Source organism: Eumetopias jubatus, unplaced genomic scaffold (assembly GCF_037043125.1).
Source record: "Eumetopias jubatus isolate StellerSeaLion01/CBP00866 unplaced genomic scaffold, mEumJub1_p1.0 scaffold_14, whole genome shotgun sequence".
Taxonomy (NCBI): domain Eukaryota; kingdom Metazoa; phylum Chordata; class Mammalia; order Carnivora; family Otariidae; genus Eumetopias; species Eumetopias jubatus.
This window is the reverse complement of record NW_028274820.1, coordinates 76,188,734-76,213,419: the sequence shown is the minus strand read 5'-3', so window position 1 is coordinate 76,213,419 and position 24,686 is coordinate 76,188,734. Positions and strand designations below refer to the sequence as shown.

At 36.8% G+C, this 24,686-nt stretch overlaps 1 protein-coding gene across 1 annotated transcript in view; it reads right to left on the bottom strand.

Moving 5' to 3' along the window:
- CFTR (CF transmembrane conductance regulator) overlaps positions 1–24,308 on the bottom strand; it is a 140,779-nt gene extending 116,471 nt beyond the window's left edge. The window contains exons 1-5 of the mRNA XM_028104872.1: positions 24,298–24,308; positions 20,118–20,228; positions 16,161–16,269; positions 3,504–3,719; positions 7–96 (exon numbers count right to left, since the gene is read on the bottom strand). Of these exons, the coding sequence (XP_027960673.1) occupies positions 7–96; positions 3,504–3,719; positions 16,161–16,269; positions 20,118–20,228; positions 24,298–24,308 (537 nt within the window). The remainder of the gene's footprint in view (positions 1–6; positions 97–3,503; positions 3,720–16,160; positions 16,270–20,117; positions 20,229–24,297) is intronic.
- Positions 24,309–24,686: the final 378 nt, after the last annotated feature.

The following is a 24,686-nucleotide window of genomic DNA, read 5'->3' as shown; positions in this document are numbered from 1 at the left end:
ACATACTTCATCAAATTTGTTCAGGTTGTTGGAAAGGAGACTAACAAGTTGTCCAATACTTATTTTATCCAGAACACGGCTTGACAGCTTTAAAGTCTAAAGGGAAAATGGGAAGTTAGATGATGCTGACAAAGAGAAGACATATATATGAATAAGTAACATAATAAAACAGCTGAAGAATGAGGTCACTATGCATGCATGTTTAAGTAAAGTTCATGAAAATTATTATTTTATGGTCATTTACCTTGGTATCTTCAGAGATTTATAAATATTTCTCTTCACAAAAAATACTATATTAACATGTCTGTAGTTATTTCATTTTCCAGCATCTAGACAGTAATAATGACATGCTTTCTACTCCCAAACAGGAATGATATTACACTTAAATATCCATCTATATAGTATGGAGATTTTGGTGGGCTTTTTTGTTTTGTTTTTACAGGTAGCAAAATTTGAGATTAAAACCTATAACCTTGGGGCACCTGGGTGGCTCAGTCGGTCAAGTGCCTGCCTTTGGCTCAGGTCATGTTCCCCAGATCCTAGGATTGAGCCCCGCATCAGGCTCTCTACTTACCGGGGAGCCTGCTTCTCCCTCTCCCTTTGCCCCTCTGCCCCTCTTCCCCACTTGTGCTCACTCTCTCTAATAAATAAAATCTTTAAAAATTAAAAATTAAAAAAAACTATAATCTTAAAGCAACACTACTGACCTACAGTAGAGTCCTATAGTAATTCTATTGAATATGATTAAAGTCAATAAAGTATATTATGAATAACTGAATCATTAATGATTTTGTGAAAGATTGTATTAACAATACAAAATCCTTAAATATTACAAAGAAAAATACATCCCTATACACAAGTAAAATTAAGTAGATAATTCACGATTGTGAAAGATCACAGTCATACTTTGCGTGCAAAATTTAATAAGAATCGATTAGCCACTAGATGCTTCTGATTGGAGGATACCCATCCAACATTTGTTTCAACTAAATGTATATGTATTGAGCACTTAGGAGATGCAAATCACTGGATTCAAGGCTTCAGGGATTATTATTAGGATTTCTTAATACATAATTCTTGCCTCAAGGTAACCTAGTACGCACATAACTAAATTTGATATGATAAATGAGTTAAAGGGAGCAGAATATAATAGGGTGGTTAAGAGAAGGTTCACATATCTGGCTACAAAAATCTGGATTTTATTGAGGAGGTAGAATTTAAGATGGGTGTGGAATAATGAATAGCATTTAGATAAGCACAGATGAAGAAGGAATCAAAGCAGTTTATTTCAAAACACTATTAGAACAATATGACAGGGAAAATTCTATTGAGCTGGGTTACACTGGAGCCAGTAACAGACTGTCTCAGGTGATTTTTGAGTTCAGAGGGCTTAACAGGGAGCTCTGTGCACAGAGGGCACTCAGTAAATATTTGTTCATGTTAATTATCTCTATCTTCTAGAAATTCACAGGCAAAGATAAATTTAGTTTGTATTTAGATTCATTATTTTCTTGTATTTTTTAATTTTGAATTGAAGTATAATTGACTTCACAATCTTGTCTTAGTTTCAGATGCACACCATAATGATTTGACAATTATATAATGTATTTAGATTCATTACTTAAAATATAATTTGAATGTATCATAGTTGCAGATTGTAGAACAAAGCAAAACAGCATTGTAGTACAATATTTAGGATACTGTAAGAAAGAGTTAGTGGCTGCCTGCCGTGTGGATGGAGCCGGTCAGATATGGGACCAGTTAACTTCAGGCTCACTTTAGGGACCAGACCACAACCATGGGAAGATACAGCTGCATTTTCCTAGTGATGATGCCAATGCAGGCTAATAAGTGCGCCTAGAAGGGTAAACAAATCGGGTAAGAGCACAGCTACTCACAAATGAGAGAAAAAAAGGACAGACACAATAGCTTCTAACTTGTCCTGAACGTGTTCTGGACGTGAAAGGGCATATATTGCTGTATTTGTGCTAAACGTTATATATGGACTTATTTACAAACTAACCTTCTCCTTCTTTGATCCTTCCTCCCCTTTAGCCTAGAGTACCTCAGACCTCTCTCCTCCTATATAAGACAATTTGCCTTGCTATATTATTCCAGCACTTTTCCCCCTCTAATATTTGGAAAATCCTCCATGTCAAGGACTATGATTCACCCATTTCAGAAATCCTGACGTTTTTGCACAGTGCTCTATAGGTCTTAGTTTCTTAAAATATCTTACGCTTAAAACGGGGAGAATAGGTCCTACCATAGAGAGTTCTAGAGAAGGTCAAATGAGATAATATACCTAGCTCACTTAGAAGCTTGTCATGCACATCCTTAGCTATCACTTACTATGATGATAATTAGCATTTTTTATAAATATTTTTTAGACTGAATTGAACTTTCTTTGATATTCATGCTGTGCAATTCTACCTCCCAAGTAATACCCAATAATTTATTCACTTACATAAAACTTCTGGATCAAAATAAAATTTTTGTTGATTTATTACCCATGTTTTCCTGGTACTTGTAAACTGAAGAGGTTGTAGCTGAGGTAATCTGATTAAACTGTGGACTCCGTTTTTTTTTTCTTGTGCCTCCATAAAAGGCTGTTTTGAACAATAAAGTATGACTATCGAGGTTTTACAATACAACTGACCTTGCATATATATTATGGAAGTGTTATGGGTTATTTGCTAGAGGTAATTTCAGATCCAGGTCCCTTATAAGCCAAGTATACAAAGTTTTTACAGTGGGGGAGGAAAAAGAGAAGAAGGGTAAAGCAATATCGAAATGATTCAACCAAAAGAGCTTTCTATAATGACTTGGTAGTTCCAAGCAGTCACACATAGTCTAGAAAACACGTGTTACTGAAATGACCTTAAATTGGTTTTGTAAGGTAGGTAGGTCTTAATCTGCATTCACCTAAATCATGCTTCAGCAACTTGGGCTTCTGACTGGACAATGCACACAGAAAAGCAGAGAAGGTTCTTATGGTTGCCATGCATGTGCTGTTGCAAAAATTTTTAATTTGCAGAACTCACAGGATGACAAAAATCTAACTCAAAATAAAGCAGTGGATGAGTGGATGCCACCACTGGGTTACAACTAATTAAGGGAGAAACTGTTACCTCTTGGATTAAGACTAACAATTACATACTATACTCTTGTTATTGAACATAAAGATACATGGCATTTTACCACAAGATGATATTTTGTCAATGACTTTTATGCAGATAGTATCGTTTTAATGGGGAGCCACAGATTCCAAAAAATGATGACATGACTAATTTAATAAAATGAAATCTATAATACAGTTTATAGAAGATGCTCAATAATTATTAGCTGAAATGAACTGAATTAATTACCAAGGAAAATTAGGAACATTATTGCTGCCATTTACTACACAGGCATACAAAATTGATTTCAGCGTTTATCCCTTATGTGTATCAACATGACATTTAAGACATTTAAAACACAGAGACTGTTCAAGAAAGCATTACCTTCTTATAAATCAAGCTAAACATAGCTATTCTCATCTGCATTCCAATGTGGTGAAGGCCAAAAATGGCTGGGTGCAGGAGCAGCGTCCTCATGACAAAGAGAAGGCATAAGCCTATGCCTAGGTAAATCGCAATGGAGCGTTCTTCCTTGTTATCTGGGTCGTAGGAAGCTATGATTCTTCCCAGTAAGAGAGGCTGGACTGATTTGGTGACTTCCTGAAAAGAGGAAAAACCAAGAAATTAGATTTCATTTCCTTTCCACAAAAGGGCCCCATAATTTCAACATAAGAATTTTCATCTTTAGAGAAGGATTTAAAAGGGGCTTACACAGAGGGCCACACCATATGTAAAACTCTTGACATTATTTTCAATATTTTTATGCTTTGAAATAAGATGTGGTTTTTGGTTCTAGCAAAAGTCATTCGGAGACAAGTTTATGTATAGGGTATTTTTGATTGAAAAGTGAATAGTGACCATAGAGCAAAGGTGTGGTTTCTGGAATGGTGTGTTCATTAATAACATCTACATAGCAGAGTTCATGGGATATTTGCATTTGATTATCACGACACACATGAAATATTTTGGCAGTTGAGCTGTACACATCATTTTTAGAATGAGAAATGTACAGGTGTACGTGTTTTCCTAGTGAGTAATTTGAACTCCACTCCCCGCCACTGTTTGGCAGTATATTTTTTCCATAACCTGCCATCTCTATCACAACAGACCTACTTGCTGAGTGGTTATTCAGTTGCAGTTTTTTGTTTTTTGTTTTTTGTTTTAAGATTTATTTATTTGACAGAGAGACACAGCGAGAGAGGGAACACAAGCAGGGGGAGTGGGAGAGGGAGAAAGCAGGCTTCCCGCCAAGCAGGGAGCCCAATGCGGGGCTCGATCCCAGGACCCCGGGATCATGACCCGAGCAGAAGGCAGACGCCTAACGACTGAGCCACCCAGGTGCCCCTCAGTTGCAGTTTTTAACAAAATAAGTAAAATATGTCTTAATCGATTCAGGCATCTATTTTACACATTGCCATTACTGAATTAGTTGTCATCTTGCCTCAACCAAAAGAGGACATACTTATCCTTTGAACAATAATGGCTATTCCACAAAGACACCAGTTATGCTACTCTGGGAGGGTACATGTTCACAGAAAAAAAAAAAATGTACTTTATTTTTGGTAGAGAAAAATGCCAATAATAGGATCATCTGCAAACAACAAACCAACATAAACCTCACTGCAACATGGAACTGCCAACATTCAAGGACAAAATCAGTGCTCCACCCCCCCCCCAAAGTAATTTCCCTAATCTGTTTGAAGCAGCATGTTCTCTAATATTTACAATGGAACCACTTACAGATAGCACCTGATTTTTTTTTTTTTTTTTAGAAAGGAAAACAATGGTAACCAGCTTGGTCTATGAATTACAGTCCTTTACAAAAATCATCCCTGTAAATGACTGGGAAAAACAAAGTCCTCTATTCTTGATATGTGAAAGCTTTGTATACTTCATGGCTTGGACTATTCTGAAACTAAAGAAATTTCCCAATTTGCCACCATATAAAATAGTGGAAGCTGACTGAGGCTCAAATGTCATAAGGAGTAACATAAATTTATTTGAAAATTTGATTACATGTTTTATTACATGTTTGTTTATTACATATTTTATGACACAAATCAGGATGCAATTCACTTAATGTTTCACTTAGATAACAGAAGAAGCCTGAATATCTATTTTCAAGCTACTGCAAAAGTGAACTTCAGAGTCATGAAACCCAAGTTCCTGTCCACATTACCTGTACTATCTGTGTTACATTAGTCTCTTCCTTTCTCTGGACATTTTCCTCACTGATAAACCAAGTGGGGGCAAGCTGATCTTGAAGGTCCCCTCCAGTGCTAACATCTTTGTTTATATGATCTGAGTCTGAGGAGTCTCCTGACAGAGGCTGGAGATTCCTTTGGCAATTGTCCTGGCCCACATCCTGCCACCACAATAGGCATTTTCTCCTCAGGGGGCTGCAGGTCAGAATAGTGTGAGTTTAGAAGACTATCTGGGTAGAGAGGGTCAGGTTAGAGAACCACGCAAGTGATTGCATTCCTGGTGGGAATAATCTTGAGTCGCAATTTAGATCAGCCTCCCAGAGAAAACTTAAGAAGGCTGAAAAGACCTGCTGGGAGCATATCTGGTCTTTCATAAGATCTTCCATACCAAAGCTCAACATCACTGTGGATGAGTCTAAATCCTTTCGGCATTTCTGTTCTACCTCCATACCCAGGACAGAGCCAGATGCTTCTAGAAAAAGGGAAGTCTGCCCAATATTTAGACCATGAAAGAAAGTTCAGGTGAAAACAAGAAACTTTGTTCAGGCTTGCAATTACAAGGCTACCTTAAAAACTACACTTCTCAGTCCAAAGCACAGTTGTTTCTTCTGATAATAGTACATGATTAGTTGATGAACTTCTAAGGTTACATGATTTTCTATGACATGTGGTCAGCAAAATCATCACCACCATCATCATCTCAAGTTGTTTTAAATATATTTTATGCCTTTATCCCAGGAATACTGGGACATTATTTGAGAAATATTGAGAAGTTAAGATTTCTCAATACTGAGAAATTAATAGAGTACCAATAGACTATAGAAGAACCTATGATTATCTCAATAAACAACCGTAAAGAAATCTGGTAAAATTTCAACACCAGTTTCTGCTATATGTTCTAAATATACTTGAATGTAAAGATGTTTCATTAACCTGAGAAATTCTCCCTCAAGACAACAATCAGCACCTAATTAATTAATACTAATAAACGAAGTAATAAAACTCTAGAAGCATTACCTTTAGGGTCAGGCAAACACAAACAATAGGAATACTGGTTATTAGAACAATTTAACATTTTCCCAGAACTTTTAGCTGATACAACTCAAGACAAATGATCAATGTATAATTATTATAAAGAAGTGAAAAGTATCATTATCAGCATAGGACTATCCATATAACAAATTTAAGTGAATCAAGAGTTTAATAGGTAGAAGTTTAAAAAATAACTATACTAAGAAAATAAATTTCTATATACCAAGCATAATATTAAATAAGTATCTCATTAATATAACAATTGATGTAATAAATAAAAGACATTATAGGTGCGCCTGGGTGGCTCAGTCTTTAAGTGGCTGCCTTTGGCTCAGGTCATGATCCCAGAGTCCTGGGATCAAGCTCCGCATCCGGGCTCCCTGCTCGGCGGGAAGCCTGTTTCTCCCTCTCCCACTCCCCCTGCTTGTGTTCCATCTCTCACTCTTGCTGTCTCTCTTTCAAATAAATAAATAAAATATTATTTAAAAATAATAATAATATTAAATAAGTATCTCATTAATATAACAATCGATGTAATATGAGACATTATAAATACCAATAATTTATTTATATATATATACTTTAAATATATTTGACAAACATTCCTAAGACATAGTTTAAAATCTTAAATAAAAGTCTTAAGGACTTAAAAATTATCTATAAAGAAAAACCGAATACTATGAAAATTAGCATTCTCCTCCATTTTGTAAGACTAACGCAATCTTCATCAGAATTTCAAGTAGATTCTTTGGAACTGAACTTTCAGCACCAAAGTAGCAGGGATTGTCTGTCTTAGTTTCTACAACAGTCCCAACACGATGCACAATACCTACCACGGAATATCCACCCAGCAAATATTTGTTGAATCAATGGATAAAGGATTCTAAATTCCATTTGAAAAAATTAGAAACTAGGGCGCCTGGGTGGCTCAGTCGTTAAGCGTCTGCCTTCGGCTCAGGTCATGATCCCAGAGTCCTGGGATCGAGTCCCGCATCGGGCTCCCTGCTCCGTGGGAAGCCTGCTTCTCCCTCTCCCACTCCCCCTGCTTGTGTTCCCTCTCTCGCTGAGTCTCTCTCTGTCAAATAAATAAATAAAATCTTTAAAAAAAAAAAAAAAGAAAAATTAGAAACTAGTCAAGAACATTTGGGGGATAAGAAAAATGTGAGAGCGTTTACATTACTGCATATTAAGTCATATTATACAGCTATTATAATATGTGGCATGACAAAGAAATAGAGAGATTTATCTGTGAACAGGTCCAAGTACATGTAATAATTTTATATATAACATGGCATTTTAATTCAGTGGAGAAGGTATAGATTATGCAATAAATGATGAAGAAACTGGATACTCATTTTTAAAATTAGGTTTCTATCTCAAACATACACCAAATTAAATCCCAAATGGATTGGATATTTACATGTAGAAACAAAAATATTTGGTTAGGAAGGACTTTTAAAAATGTCGGATGACAAAAGCAGAGAACAAAGGAAAAGGTTTATAGATTTGGCAGCAAATTTTTAAAAATTAAAACTTCTAATTGTTAAGAAAATAAAAGGTAGCAGCGCCTGGGTGGCTCAGTCGTTAAGCATCTGCCTTCAGCTCAAGTCATGGTCCCAGGGTCCTGGGATCAAGCCCCACATCAGGCTCCCTGCTCTGTGGGAAGCCTGCTTCTCCCTCTCCCATTCCCCCTGCTTGTGTTCCCTCTCTCACTGAGTATCTCTCTGTCAAAAAATAAATAAAAATAAAAAATAAAAAGGTAAAAACTCACTAGAAACAATAGGCTGGGGAAAATATTTTCTCATTTATCAAAAAGAAAAAGATAAGTACAAAAATAGACCAAAAAACACAAAAAGGCAGTTGCATATACAAAAAGAAATATAAATGCTTAATATATAAAAACTGTTTAAATTCACTGGAAACTCACAAAAGTAATGCAAGTAAAAATAATAACATACTCTTTCTCACCGAGTGATTTGGAAATATTTTTTAAGTGATAATACCTATTATTGGTGAGGACTGAATTTGCACACTTTAGTAGCAAGAAAGTAAATTAGTACATCTTTTCTGGAAAGCAATTTGAAAATCTGCAAATCTGCTAAAATTAGGTTTTAAAGGGATGTGCATTGAAGGACTGTTTATAATTATGAAAAATTAGAGGCAATATAAATATTTAACAATGGGGAACTGATAAATTATGGTACAGCCACATGATTCATTAAACATTAAGGTGACTAGGTAGAAAAGCATCTAATGACATGAAAAAGCATTCATAATACATTAAGAAGAGAAGCAGATTTATAACACATTATATAAAGCAATGATCACCCTCTATTAAGTAGATATTCCCATGGGAAAAAAAAACTGGATAGACATCAATCTATCAGTAATTATCTGATTACTTTCATAGTCACAAAAAAATACTTAAAAGAAAAATACAATTTTGGATAGAAAATTGCATATAACTTCCGATAATTAATAAATGAGAAAAAGAAAACATGCACACAAAAACATAAAAGAAAGTAAACATACATGCAGATATACACCTATAACTTTTCATAAGATACAAAGAGTACTGGCTTATATACCAAAACAAAGGCTTAAGATTCTGCTTTTCACAGGGTAAACAAGAGTGTCAAATTTTTGTTTATCTCGATACACTAGAGCCTGATGGTAATTTTTGGCTTTATATACTAAGTGCTAAAGGAAGAATTTTTCCATATTCAGCATAAAAAATAACACCTATTCACTGCCACAGTTGTTTGTAGTCTTTATAAAAATGTTTGTATACCACACCAAGAATAGAATCTCAAAAAATATTGAGATTCTGTCTACCTCTGAATCGTGTTTTTAGATTCAATGCCTAATACAAAATGTTTTGCTTTTGCTATTTTCCTTTTAGGGTTTATTGACTCATTAACTTATCAGCAATGCCCTCACTAGAAATCTAAGCTATATTCTTCATGTTTTATAAGAAAAAGTTCTTGGATTTGTTGAATAGCAGGAATCGTAGGTTTAATCCAGAAAATGTAATAATGGAAAATGTGTTAAAATATTAATTTTAATTTCTGAAGTAAGCCTTAGAATCTAGCTATCATTTTTAAACACTAGGAAAACATATTCCTGTGCCCTATAAAAATCAAATGGATGCTTTAAGATTGCTTACAGCATTTAGAGGGAAATGCAAATGATATGAGTATTTGTGCAGGTAGGTAGATATTCTATTTAAAGATACAGTAATAGCTATCATTTACGAAGCACTGGTTATGTACTGGGATCTATTCAAGTTTGAATAACTCGCCCAGTGTCACACAGCTACTAAGTGGTAAAGCTAGGCTTTGAACCAAACATTTGACCCCAAAGCCTTCTTCTCATTCATAACCATAAATTGAATTTTTTTAAGATTTTATTTATTTATCTGAGAGAGAGAGAAAATGAGAGATAGAGATCACGAGAGGGAAGAGGGTCAGAGGGAGAAGCAGACTCCCTGCTGAACAGGGACCCCGATGTGGGACTCGATCCCGGGACTCCAGGATCATGACCTGAGCCGAAGGCAGTCGCTTAACCAACTGAGCCACCCAGGCGCCCATAACCATAAATTGAAATGGAAAAGTTATAACACGACCTGTTTCTCTCTCAATTGACCATCAGTGCAAGGATTATGATTAGTTCAACATCAACTCAGCAAATCAAGTTATAAGTTTAGATCACTGTGATTTAAGATGAGAGCTACTTCTCTAGGACCCATATCATGGACACATAATTTAAAAGGTTGAAGAGATCATAGAGATCAAACACTTTACTCCAGCCCCTTTCACCATATATTCAAGGAAACTGAGATCCAGACAAGTTCTCTGCTTTGCCCCTAGATCATAAAACGAGCTTGTGGCAATAAGGCATGAGCATGCCCTAGGGGAATTAAGGGGAAAAAAAAAAATCCCACTTTTGAAAAAAAAATACCTATTTGAGTGCATCACATATATTTTACTTTATTTCACCATATTTTATTCATTAGTCACTACTGGACACCGGTTAGCTACAAGCACTAAAAACACACCATATTCCTACCAGGAGTGGGAGGCCTGGATGCCCGCATAGCCAATGTAAGTTTTAAAAAATATGATCACAAACAATTCCTAATTTACACATCAGTTTCTTCCAAAATTCCACATGAAAGAACAGGAGATGAATTTTGTCTTAGATACAATATTCTACTGGATATGCTTTTGGATTCCTACGTTAGCCTTCAAGGCGGGGTGCCTTGGTGGTACAGTTGGTTAAGCCTCCAACTCTTGGTTTCAGCTCAGGTCCTGATCTCAGTATCATTAGATCGAGCCCTACATCAGGCTCCATGCTCAGCATGGAGTCGGCTTGAGATTCTCTCTCCCTCTGCCCCTCCCACTCCTGTTCTCTCTCTCTCTCTCTCAAATAAATAAATAAATCTAAAAAAAAAAGTACATACACTACTAGGGGCACCTGGGTGGCTCAGTGGGTTAAGCATCTGACTCTTGACGTAGGCTCAGGTCATGATCTCAAGGTTGTGAGATCAAGCCCTGTGTTGGGCTCTCTGCTCAGTGGGGAGTCGGCTTGAGATTCTTGGATTCTCTTCCTCTTCTCCTCCCCACTGCATTTGCATGACTCGCTCTCTCTCTCTCTCAAATAAATAAATAAATCTTTTTTTAAAAAGTACATATACTGCTAAATGCTCTTAGAACACTGTTCTGTTCAAATAGTATTCAAATAATATGGTACATAAAAACCCAACCCACCTGTATAACAAAGTTTCTACAGAAAAAGAGGTAACATCTCCTACTGCCTTCTCGGAAGAAAAACAGAGTCCTTCTTAGCCGTATCTTTGCCCTCTCCATGCACCCTGTCATCTGCTTCTCTCCAGTAGTCCTGGGAGGGGTGCCGGAGGAAGACACGGAAAGTTAACACTAGTTAAGCTACTTTGGGACTTTCCAATATACCTCTAGCTACATTTTGATCTCAGTGGGATTCCCCCCATCGCTTCTATTCGGGAGCTCCTCAGCCCCGATGAATCTGCCTACTTCTCTTTTCATAACTATTCCTTCGACCTAGGCTTTCTCTTCTCCCACAACCCTGCAAAACCTTCACCTGGGAGCTTTTAGAAATGCAGAATTTTAGGGTCTCACCAGAAACCTCCTAAATCAGAATCTGTAGCTCAGCTAGATCCCTGGGTCACTGGTATGCATATTAAAGTTTGAGAAACACTGCTCTATGTCATTAAGAGTTAATATTTATTTTTATATGTTTTTAAATTTTTCCATATTATCATTAAGAACAAAATCAAACTAAAAAGTTTTCTCAGTGTGGGCTACCCAACCCCTCCCCTGAGATTCTAGCAAAGGTCAGATGCATTCAGTGATAATGGTGCTTGTCTACCTGAATCAGAATCACCTGGGGACCTTGATGAGGACACTAGTATCCCAGGGCCCATCCCAAACCAATTAGATCACATTACCTGGTATGGGGCTACTGGATACTTTAAAGAGTGATATAAAAATTCCTTTTATTTCAAAGAAATCTAAACCCCAAGAACTTCCAACTCTGTTGGAACTGAGGGAAGGTGTAGATTGCCTTCATTCGGGTAGAGAGTAAAAGGAAGTATGTTTTAGAGATGGGGGTTCTATTAGGGAGTAGAAATAGGATATAGGGTGAGTTTAGGGAATACAGCATACAAGTCACTGCTGGGGTTAGAGAGGGAGCTACATTTGGGGAGAGGTAGGGGTGGGAAGGAAGATGAGAAAGGGGTCCTACCTAACAGGTATCTAGGAGATTTGCTGGAGCTAGCTGTCCCTAGGTAGCCAAGCATGTGAAAGGGAAATACATAAGTCAAAGCCTACTCCAGGGACTATCTGTGTGCAAAATTCCCCAAAACACTCTCTTTTCCTTAGCAGTAGGCTTGTATTCAAGTCCCTACTCAACGTCTTTGTCAAAACATAAGGGACAAAGATCTGCAATACAGACATGGGACTTGGGAACTCCAGCAACATTAGTACTAGGACTTCTACTCTATGTCCTTAACCTTCTTGGGGTTTAATGAATAAAAGGCGTTTGACCCAAGTTGCACTGACACACATCTCACCTTGGTAATGGAAATATGCCCAGAGCTGCCTCAGACTCAAGAAGGGATCACCATCTTCTCTCAGTAATCTGCTTACAGAACTCCCTCCACTTGGCTTGCCTCTCACTATCCTTAATTGACTCTCATGCTCAGCTTTCCAACAGCCTGTTTCTCTTCTATGCTAGGAGTCTTAAATGTGAAAGATAATGTTGTATCTGGCTGCTGAGCCAGATGGAGGAAAAAAAAACCAAATACATAGCTAATGAAGAGAGGCCATAACTAATATGATTTAAAATTACAGCAACTATTGCAGAGAGACAAGCTCCTTTATGATGGCATTTCCTTTTTTTCTTAACCTTTCACAGTCAAAAGCAAATTTCACAGTACTTTTTCTACCAGTCCTGAAACCAACCAAACACTCTCTACATCACAATTATCCTAATTCAGAGGGACTAAGGATGTACAGGACATTTTGAAAGCATGTCCACCTTTTACCAAGAGTAGTGTTACAGCAATTTCAAGAATCCTCGCTCATTCCATGAACTTTAACAATTACCAAGCTGATACATGCAGAGAAAAAAAAGAATGCCCAAAAAGAATACCATCAAAACTAAGGCATTGGTATAAGTTGTTTAAAATGACAGAGGTCTTATAAGAATGGCTACATTTTCTTCCTTCTTTTCTTCTGTAAGTGACAAAAAATATGGAGTCCTGAGATGAGGCACCTTGAAAAGCTGTATTCGTCTTACTGACGACATGGTTATCTAAATTCTTTAAGACTTAAATCTTCAATATTTTCACTACTTAAAACTTCACAACTGGAGAGCCTGGGTGGCTCAGTCCTTAAGCGTCTGCCTTCGGCCCAGGTCATGGTCCCAGGGTCCTGGGATCGAACCCCAGATCGGGCTCTCTGCTCGGCAAGAAGCCTGCTTCTCCCTCCCCCACTTCCCCTGCTTATGTTCCCTCTCTCACTGTGTCTCCCCCTGTCAAATAAACAAATAAAATCTTTAAAAATTAATTAATTAAATAAAACTTCACAACCTCACTGAGGCCTTTTCTCTGTGACAAGGTTGAGAAACCTTCAGCCTCGCCACACCTGTACCATGACCAATGTAAATTTTTCTCTCCATGCCTTCCCACCACACCTGTTTCAGCTGCTTTTCCCATCCGCCCTTCTTCTCACCAATATTCTGTTGATTATCAGTAGCAGGTGAGCTGGCAGAAATAAACTCTGCGCTTCAAACGTGCCGATGGTTCCAGACCTGCAGCCCAGGGCTCAGGTTGGCTGGAGAGCACCTCATCCCTCACTCCCACCCATGGGAAAGCCTTTCAGATTCCTTTTGCTGGGATAGGTTTAAGACTTGAGAAGTTTAAGAATAAGTCCTTCTCCACACCCACTCCATTCTTCTACCCCTTAATTTTGTTCATAAGTTTGACCCTAGCACTACTGGCCCTTGGGCGGGTTTCCCACAGTTCCTTCTGGAGTATAAGCGAGGGAGACGATTCTCTTTGGTCCCCCTATCCTGCTTCCTACTGTGAACTTTCTGCAGCTTTGCCCCAGAGGTGACCCTGGAAGAATCCTCAACCCTTCAGCTTCTGTTAACCTGGGTCTCCTGAGAAGATGCGAAGAAACCCAGCAGACCTAAGACTGGTTACCAGAGACACCATTCTATTGAGTAGCTAAATACAGTCATTACAAATAGAATGAGATGGCAATTATAATCTGATATTGCAGAAGGGTCATAGACTTTGGAGCTAAAGAGACCTATCACTAAAATTTACCATATGTGTGACTCTGGGAAGTTTCACAATTTCCCCGAGTTTCAATTTCCTTTGTCCTGTATATTGGAGATAATAACATCTGTTCCATGGAGTTACTAGAAGAATTAAATAAAACAATCTGCATAAAGGGCTTAATGCTGAACCTGGAATAGATTAAGTAAAATAAACATTATACTCAATAAATATTAAACTATATTCGGTCGTGGTTTTGTACACACAATCGAAAAAAATCGATAATTATGCTTATGTATCATCTTAATTTTCACAGTTAGGTAAGTGCTTTTGTTTGCATGAAACTTCGATGCTGCTGGATAAATTATTTCAGAAGCCAGGGCATAAAAGGTGCTTGGTCACGAGCCCTCTCTTCCTGCTTCTACTCAGTAGTGCTTATGTTAATCAATGGAAGCAGCATGTGATGGAGACCATGATTGAAGAGAGACTGAGAACTGTCAGTCCCACCGTAGTCTCAGTCATGACATCACAAGTGTTGGAAGTGTCATTCACTTCAATCCAACAATAACTTATTGAGAATGTTGCATTCTTATGTATGACCAGAGTGAATTGTACTTCTATACACTGACTCAAATGTATACAGTATAATCATTAAGACAACCAACAAAAGTTTTTAATTAAGTCAAATAGAGCCAGATGCTATGGATAAAAAATTGTTTCCCAAAGTTCTGAGTGCTCTCAGTGAGAAAAATCACCTCAAAGACATCTTAAAAGATAATTAATTCTTGAGCTGCCTTACTCATACTTACAAACAAAATATTTTCACCCCCAAACTGTTGCAGGTTTCTATAGGAATAGAGAGGTAGAAAAATTAGATGGACGATAGGTAGGTAAATAGGTAGGTAGGTAGGTAGATGTGGGTGGATGCAAGGATGGATAGATGGATGACAGATAATTTCAAAAGTCAGAAGAATTTTTCCAGGTGATTGTCAAGAGCATTACGAAACGTTCAGGATCTAAATGTGGTCATCTTTGTCAAGATAAATTTTTTAAGTGCATTTTTTTCTTGGTTTGTACAAACTACAAATTCTTAAAAACATGCAACCTGAATGGCATCTTTTGGGGAGACACTAGACACTACGGCGCTGCTAATTCTCCAATGCATGCAGACCAATATGAATACAATACATGTGAATCCAGACGGTACTTCTACCAAGGCAAATATTGTACACAGCCTTCACTTAAGGACTAAATAAGTTTTCAACCCATCATTGCCTTTTACAGGTTACAACCAAGGATATGAAATGATGCTCTGGTGATATAAAAAAATAATAGATCCGAGTCACATTTAACGGCAGCTGGGAAACATCCCAGACTACACTTAAATACCAGAAAGCCTGGGGCTTTCAGGCCTGGAGCTGTCTTCTCACTGATGGAGATGTTAAGAAACTGAGAAAATATATCACAACCGTACCTCGCTGCCAAATTTTAAATTTTTGCTATTTTTTCTTGAAACTCAGTATGCAGATATGATTTCAAAATATCACAGATATCCATGTAGATAATTGGCTAAACTTGACCTCATTCTTCTCCTGACATTGTATCTTGAAATTCTACTGTCAAATACAGAAAAATAAATCATCAGCAATCTCATATACTAGTAAGATAACATGATTTGGGATCATAACAGAAAATAAACCTCTTCAAAGAAATTTATTTTACTGAACCTATTTATTTATTTATTTATTTATGAACCCACTTTAAATTGTAGATTGCCACCTGCATTCCAGGACACCTTAGTGCATTTTTACTTGTCTCTACTAGAGTTTTAGTGGTTTCTTTGTATTTGGAGTTGAATTAGTCCTTTTATCTGAACACGAGATTACCCTAGTCATAAAAATGAGTATAATTTCTTTGGATTAATAAAATCATAATAATGAATATACTTATTATCCATAATGAATTTACAAATGAGATCCTTACCCCTAAATATAATAAGATTCCATAGAACACAAATCTCCAGAAAAAGCATCGCCGGAGGGCATTAATGAGTTTGGGGTTTTTCTTTGATGCCAGCTCTCTGTCCCATTCTCTGCAAAAGAATAAAAAGCGGGACCAATAAGTTGCATGTGCAAATATTTGAGTTTTAGTCTCACAAAGACATCTAAGGAGATTAACCCAAGTGACTGAAGAGACCAAAAAAACCTTGTGGAGACCTTCCAACACCAACACTCAGATATTTGGCAGAATTTGATGCATCCCCATATATCAATTTTCAGGAAGTTGACTTCATGACAAGGTCAGATTTTATGTATTAAAGGAAGGTTCTGGGCTTCTTTAAAGCAATGTAAGAGGTGGACAAATAAAGTATGGCTCTTATGAGTATACATTACTGTGCTTGGGACAAAGTGACAAATAAACAAAAATTTAACTTTTTTCCCCCTTCACCTTTTGATCTTGACTTGTTTAGAATTGTAGTAGATTTTACAAAATTTAACTGTCAAAAAAAAAAAACCAACATAAAGTCAAGTGGACTTTTCTGTTATTTAACATTAGAAAAACTTGTCTAGGTGGCTGTTTTTAAATGTAGGGGTATGATACAAATACTGTCAAACTTCATTTTCAACGATTAAAGTCATTTATTAGAGTAAAAGTCTTTGGGAAATTAGAAGAGAATCAAATTCCATATTTTCTGGTAGGAAAAGAGACCACATAGTCTGAAAGAATGGTGGTATCCAATGAATCTTCTTTTAAAAACTGTCAGTTCATCAGTGTATTATGTTTACATTAGAGCCACTTCTATCTGTTAATGAAAGCCCTTTCTCTTCCCAAGTGGTTAAAATATGTCTCTAAATCTTACCCTGATCTTCATTACTAAACTGTACAGAGATGAAAACTTTCGCAGGCAAGAACTCGGTAAAGAGTTCTTTAATTAAGAGCTATGTCCATTACTATTCATCTGTGATTATCAGAGGTGTTTTTAAGTTACCCCAAAGGATAAACACACAACTGAGATGTGAGGACAAACATGGCATTCTCTGGGCACGGACTCTGGCTGTCCCAAGAAGCCTACTATCTACAATGCCCAACTACCCTATCCCATCTATATGCCTCTCTACTCTTTCACTCCTACACAGGACTTGCTCCTGGCCATATAATTCAGTGACTCACAACAGGGTAAGAAGCCAAATTTGGAGGCAGATTCAGCCTCTCTTTCAAAGAATGAGTCAGTTGAGAAAGTCAGGAGAGGTGATACATAGAACAAAGAAATGGTTTCAAGGCAGGAAGAAGTGGTCAACATGAAGTCATGTAGGAAGAGGCCATTTTATTTTACATTAAGAGACTTCTGGTGACCCTGGTCAAAGTCATTTTAGCAACACGGTAGACATGGAAACCATATTTCAGGGAGCTGAGGTGTAAAGGAAAGGTGAAGAAGTGGAGAGATCAGGAAAGCAGAGAAATAATAGCTATGAAAGAAGTTGGGGGTGGGGGAGAATGGGGCAGCAAGTGAGGGAAAGGCAAAGTGGGAGAATTTCTTTTAATGGGTGGGATTTGAACAATGTATAGCCTGAGAGAAGGAATGAGCAGAGAAGAGGAGGAGGTGTGGTTTCAGCCGCATCATAACAGACCCAGTAAGAATCCCAAACACTGAGCTAAATCACAAAGGAAGAAGCTCTATACTTATCAATTTTGTAGCTTCTCATGGAACGGATGTGCAGTTTGCAGGGCGGGTAATGTAAAGGGTTCAATGTTGCAAACTGAGCCAAATGGTCCAGTGTGCCTCAACTACGTGGTAACCATCTAAGGACCTTTGTCATAAGGCAGTTATGAAATGTGAGGCCAGGGTCACTTTCCAAGGATGCAGAGGTACAAAGTACTATAAATGGTGTGTCACTCTTCCAAAATGTTTCCATAAATTCTAAATAACAATTTTATTTTTTTATTTATAATTTAAAAATAGAAATGTATAGGGTGAAAATAGATATAAAATAAAGACAAAATTTTGTAAGAAAGAATTTGATGGACTTCTACTGGCACAGAGTTGTTGAATTGAAAAAAAATAGGTATATTTTTAATTGAATTTATATGGGAGATACAATAAAAACAGGAGAAAAAATTCTTAGGCCAGATAATCCTACAAATTCAGGTGTCTTCTATTTGGCCACAAATAAAACTTTATCTGGAGTACACAGTCTTTTATTAACCTAGCCCTTCTCTGATTAATCTTTCCCTCGGCAACCGTTCAGAACTTAGGTATTCAATATCTACTATTTTATTGTGAACTTACCGATACACCTACAATGTATTATATTTATATATTTTATCTCTGCAACAGTATTACAGGTTTTTACATAATGCTAGTCATTTCACATTCAATTATCGTTCATTCCACAAATATTTATTGAGCATCTACTATATGCCAGACCCTATTCTAGGCACTGGGGGATACATCATAAATAAACCAAACCAAACCAACCAAAATATCCTTGCTTTCATGGCATTTCCACACAGTACGTGCTCAATAACAGGAATTGGTCCTTGATCTTGGAAATACGAATCTATTATTCCCACTAACCTGATTCTTTGAATAAAATCAAGAAAAATAAGGCTGAATATCTTACTTTGCCATGAAAATATTTATTTTATTTTATTTTTAGATTGTATTTATTTATTTGACAGAGAGAGACACAGTGAGAGAGGGAACACAAGCAGGGGAGTGGGAGAGGGAGAAGCAGGCTTCCTACTGAGCAGGGAACCCAATGTGGGGTTCGATCCCAGGACCCCGGGATCATAACCTGAGCTGAAGGCAGACACTCAACGACTGAGACACCCAGGCGCCCCTGAAAATACTTTTTTAAAGGGAAATGAGTTTCATGAAAATAAGGTAAACAAATTACGTCTCAACTTTTTTCATTTTGGGGCAATCATTTAGTAGCTACTTTTTCTTTTTCTTTTGTTTGTTTTTTTTTCCTTTGGTCTAAGGAATGAGTGTGTGACCCTAGAGTCTCTGGGATTTTTCACATTTGGCCAGGGAGAAAGGGCTCTTTTCTCTGTGGTTTGTAAAGAAATGAGCTGAGTTCTAGAGAACCGCTGCATGGAGGAATCTGGTCTGAAAGGATAAAACCAGCACAAGCAAATGCCACCAAGTGGCATCAGAGTCTCTGGTTCCACTGAGTCTCTGAGGCCAGGTCTCTGCCTACACCCCTCACACAGGTAAGCTACAGGAGCCAACAAATTCCTTCTATTTACTTAAGCTAGTTAATCGGGTTTCTCTCACTGGCAATCAAAAGGGTTCTAACCAACACTCTTAGAAAAGGTAACTCTGAGAACTTGTCCACAATGGGAAGCACTGATCCTGAGGAGGTGATTAAGGGCAGATCTGCATTAGAATCACAGCTCCGTCAGTCATTAGCTGGAAAATTCCATCACCTCTCTGAGCCTCAGTTTGCTCTCTGAAAGATGGAAGTAATGATGCTTTCCTCCAAGAGCTGAGAGGAGATTACTTAGCATTCAATATGTACTCGAAAATATGAAATAATTACATTTTTTTCAATATCCAATAGCCATTACCTTAAGATTTCCAAGTATGTACATTCATATTCACATATTAAGATTTTGGAGGCAAATACACACAATTGGCTTCATAAAGATGCTACTTCAAGTCTTCACAAAATCCACTTAACATTCTTTAAAGACAGGTAACTTAGAATTATTTTTCAGAAAAAAAGTCATTTATCAGGGAAATGGTTAATCTTTCAACCTTTCTTGTTAAATTCTTAATTGGTCAAGACTCCAGCAAGAAAATAAAATGCTCCTATTTTAAATACGCCATTTTGAGAATTAAGCCATCTAATAAGTTAGCTCTCCATCATCTAGAGTATTAATAATTAATAGTATTAATTCCACCCCTCAACTAATGAACAATGTGCATGAACATACCTTTCCAATTTTTCAGACAGATTGTCAGCAGAATCAGCAGAAGAGATCTGGTATATGTCTGATAATTCCAGGCGCTGTCTATACCCTTTTGTCAAAATTTGTCCGGTCCAGCTAAAACAAAGAGAAGGGACAGATGTAAATATTCACTTGATTTCTCCAATATAGATTTGGAATCTGATACTGTTTTACATCTTCTGGCAGGTAGGAAATGCTGGGTGCATAAATATGAGAATAAAATATTCCAACTTATAAAAACATCAGTGCTTCATATCTTATAGGACACATCTGTATAAAACACCAGTACCTCTGAACTAATGTGACTGAGAGAAAGGATCAGGAATGATAGTAGAATCCTTCCCAGAGGAAAAAACAAGCCACTACACATTCTATATTAAAAGTATTCTTTAAAAAACAAAACTGCCCCAGGGGCACCTGGGTGGCTCGGTTGGTTAAGCATCTGACTCTTGGTTTTGGCTCAGGGCTGATCTCATGGTCATGAGATCAAGGCTGGCATTGGGCTCTGCTTGAGTTTCCCTCTCCCTCTCCCTGTGCCCCTCTCCCCCCCTGCTCTCTCTCTCTCAAATAATCTTTTTTAAAAAGCTGCCCCAAATAACGAGATACTAGGAATTTATAAGCACTGAATACCACTTTAAATATAAAATGATCTATGAATGATAAGAAGATTGACCCTCAATCAATACCCTTATACAGTGTTGTTCTTGTAGTACATGGTCCTCAGCAAGAAGCTATTTGTTGAATGAACTGACTATAGCTGAAGGATTAATGAATAGTTTGTATTAATTTGTTGACCTAATTATCACTTCTGAATCATTACTTGAGGGTTGGGATCATAGCTCTACGTTCTTTCTCCTCACCCCACAGCAGTTACACACATCTGCCCTCTAATAAAGAACAATTTATGATGGAAACTAGTGAAGTTAGTATGGTCAGTGGTTAGACAGGAAAACCCAGTTCTTTTCTTTTCTTTCAGTTATTTTCAAGTATATTGTTTCTAACTAGTATGGATAAGACAAAATAATCTTCACAGAGATAAGAGTCTAGATATAGGAAGCCCAAAACCTGACCACGTGCAGGTGGTAGGCAGGCCAATCTTTACCCAGCCCTTCTCCAGGAAAAAAAAAAAGTGACTTAAGTCATTTGCCAATTTCTGTGGTATAAATACTCCCACTGTGATCAGTTTCAAGCTACCAAATGTGAAGTCACTGAACACAGTTGCATATTATAACAAAGTATGTTTACCTTTCAGCTACAATGAAGGTAAATAACCTCAACAGCATAGATAATAAAAAAATGTCAAATTAGGTAGTGACAACTTTTGAGTTTTTATTACCTTTGTTTTAATATAATTTAATTATATGTTTATATCATTTAATTTTAATACTAGTTGTACTTAACAACGAGCTCACGAACTTCCTGAAAATTTAACAATCTGCTCAGCCAGAGAGGGCCAACTGCAGAAGATCACTAACCACCAGATGGTTGAAAGACTTGAGACAAGGGTAATGGTATTGAAGACAGAAAGGAAGGGATCTACAGAAGGCCTAGTAAAAAGGAAAATATACTCCATCTATTAACAAACATTGCATGTTAATATGTTTGAGATTAAAATATGATACCAAATTTACAAATAAACAGAATTTTACTATCTGTAAATTCCAAATACCAGAAGACATTTGCAGGAAATTAAAAAATAAATCTTTTCATCTCTTTAAAAAAATATATAAACATACACCTTTTGGTCCATATCTAATATCTGATGATCATTCCCACAAATGAGTCTCAAGCTCATTTTAAAGTAATATAATTTGTTGGCTGCCTCTATAAAAAGCTTCCCTGTGTAATTTGTGTCCATTCTAATATGTATATTACACCTTGATAATCTTCCAAAGGTCTAGTATCCCAGATAAACTATTGTATTCACAAAACTATATGAGGCTTCAGGTTTTATTGAGGAAAGATGCTATCACTTCATTTTTTTAAACACACACACACACACACACACACACAGAAGAAATTGTTTTTAATTAATTTCATTTCTTAGGACAATACTTCCAATTTCTGCATAGAGTGACTTGTAATTTCTTATAATGAAAATAATTTTTCAATCATCGCCACTATTAAAGGCTTGGTTTTCACAAAACCTATCCCCGTAAAACCATATAATTAGAGCTTATAATCATTTTCCCATTTGACATTTGGCTTTTTTAATCCAACAGAGACATCTGACATTTTCAAGTGCTAGAATTTAAGATGAAGTTCAGGTGTTAGACCTTTTCAGTTCAAAATGATTTTGTCTGTATAAAACAATCATGCTTCCACAGTATTTCACTATACATTTTCTTTCACTGGCCAAATGAAATAAAAGAGCAAATTCAACAAGTACTGGTTGCACAACACTTCTCCCAAATGCTGACAAACTGATACACTCAAAGACTAATAGCCTTTTTCCTTTTTGCATGAAATAATTAAGACTTGAGGAAGTAAGCAGAAATTACTCTATTTTGTGTACACGAATTTAAATATAGCAGAGGTTTTCTCATCATCCAACTTATTTACCTTGAGTTTGGACTAGCCCAAATAATCTGGATAGTCCTAATTGAAGGAAATGTTCAAGTTCAATGCAGAGGAAATAGGGGGAATCACTTGAACACACTGTGATAATCTCAAATTTCTGCAGCAAAGCGCTATCATTTTGCTTTGGGCTTTTTGGGGGGGAGTGTTGCTTCTTTTGTTTGTTTGTTTTTGTTTTTTGATAAATGGCTATGATGGGAAGGACTGATTAGAGACCAGAAGTCATTCTCATCTTTATAAGGATTTAAAGAAAAAAATCATAATACTTCAAATGTCACAGTTGTTTTATCAACTTAGATTCAATATTATCTCATAGATGTATTTTTCTCAGTGAATTTTAGTGAAAATAACACTTGAGACAGTAGTGGTATCTGGCTCTCAAAAGTCCTGTGTAAATCTTATAGGCTTCACAGGTATACCCCAAAGTCATAGCTCTGGGGTGAGGGTCAGGTCAGGGAGTCTACATTCTCTGATTCCAGATGTGTTTAAACAGTGTTTGCTGCTTGTCCATAAAATGGTGAATTTATAAGTAATAGCCACTTGAGTCAGCTTGAAAACCTTTAGAAAGAACATGTTCTGCTAAAGATCAGCCATTTTTGTGTTTGAGAGTTAATTATTCATGAGGGTCTAATTTTACCAGGAGAACAGTAGAAGTTCTTTTTCTTTCTCTAGATGAGTGAACAGTATAGTAAATGTAGTCAATAAATTTTAGACAATCTAGAAAGATAATTGCTTTGATCCAATTCTGAAAAATCTTCTGGAAGTCCAGAATTTATAGCCATACAGGCATCCTAATATAAATTAATTTAACCTCATGCCTAAGGAAGCCAAACATTAAGTAGAAAATCTATCTGCCCATTTTATAAGATGCTTCTAAATATAAGTGTATTAAGAATGTATGCATATTAAGGAAATGTCTGAAAAGATATTTTCTTTTTTGCTTATCTATATTCTCCAATGTTTAACTATGAGCATGTCTAACTTTGGAAATAAGGAGGAAGTTCTTTTTTAATTAGAAGGAACATACAGTTATAATCCATTACTTGTTATGGCTATCCAACATAAACTTTCTAGTCAAATGTGGTTTTTTTTTTAAAGATTTTTATTTATTTGAGAGAGAGAGAGGGAGAGAGAGAGCAAGTACAAGCAGGGGGAGAGGCAGAGGGAGAAGCAGACTCCCCACTGAGCAGGGAGCCGGACAGCAGGGTTCAATCCCAGGACCCTGGGATCATGATCTGAGCTGAAGACCAATGCTTAACTGACTGAGCCACCCAGGCCACCCTCTAGTCAAATGTGTTCTAACTCCATGATTCTCACATACTGTTCACTATCAGTGCTAATTTCCCACAAAATTATTTTTCCCCCTGATATGGTTGTCTACTACTTCATCATGAAGACTACAAATGCCAGTCACCTGACTCCTACTATAATCTGTTACTGAAGAAAATGAATCAGTGAATTTAAGAAAAAAACCACTCTAGGCTCTCACCCTGTCTCTATCATTTTCCAGTCATGTGACCTTGGAAAAGGCTCTGGATCTCTCAGCTACAGCTCCTGATGGAAAGAACAACTACCATGACTACTTTACCTGGTTTTCATGGGGGCCAAATTCAATGTTGTCTATAAAGCAGTACAAATGTACCTTATTACATGCTTCTTCATGTACAAAATCGCTTGGCTTCAGTTTAATTTTCAGAGTGCTAAAGTTTATTATTACTGAGATTATAACAATAGTAACAGCTAAGATTAATAGAGTTTTACCACAGCCCTGTAAAATGCTAGGGATTTCACATATATTATTTCATCTGACCCCCATAACAATTCATAAGTCCTAGTATTATCTCCCTCTTACAGATGAGTAACTGAGCCTGAGGGAGCTTAACAGCTTTTGCCTACAGAAGAGTTATAATTAAAAAAATAAGACTGTGATACCAAAGCCTACACTTGTATCAAATGTGCCATATTAGGACAAATTAA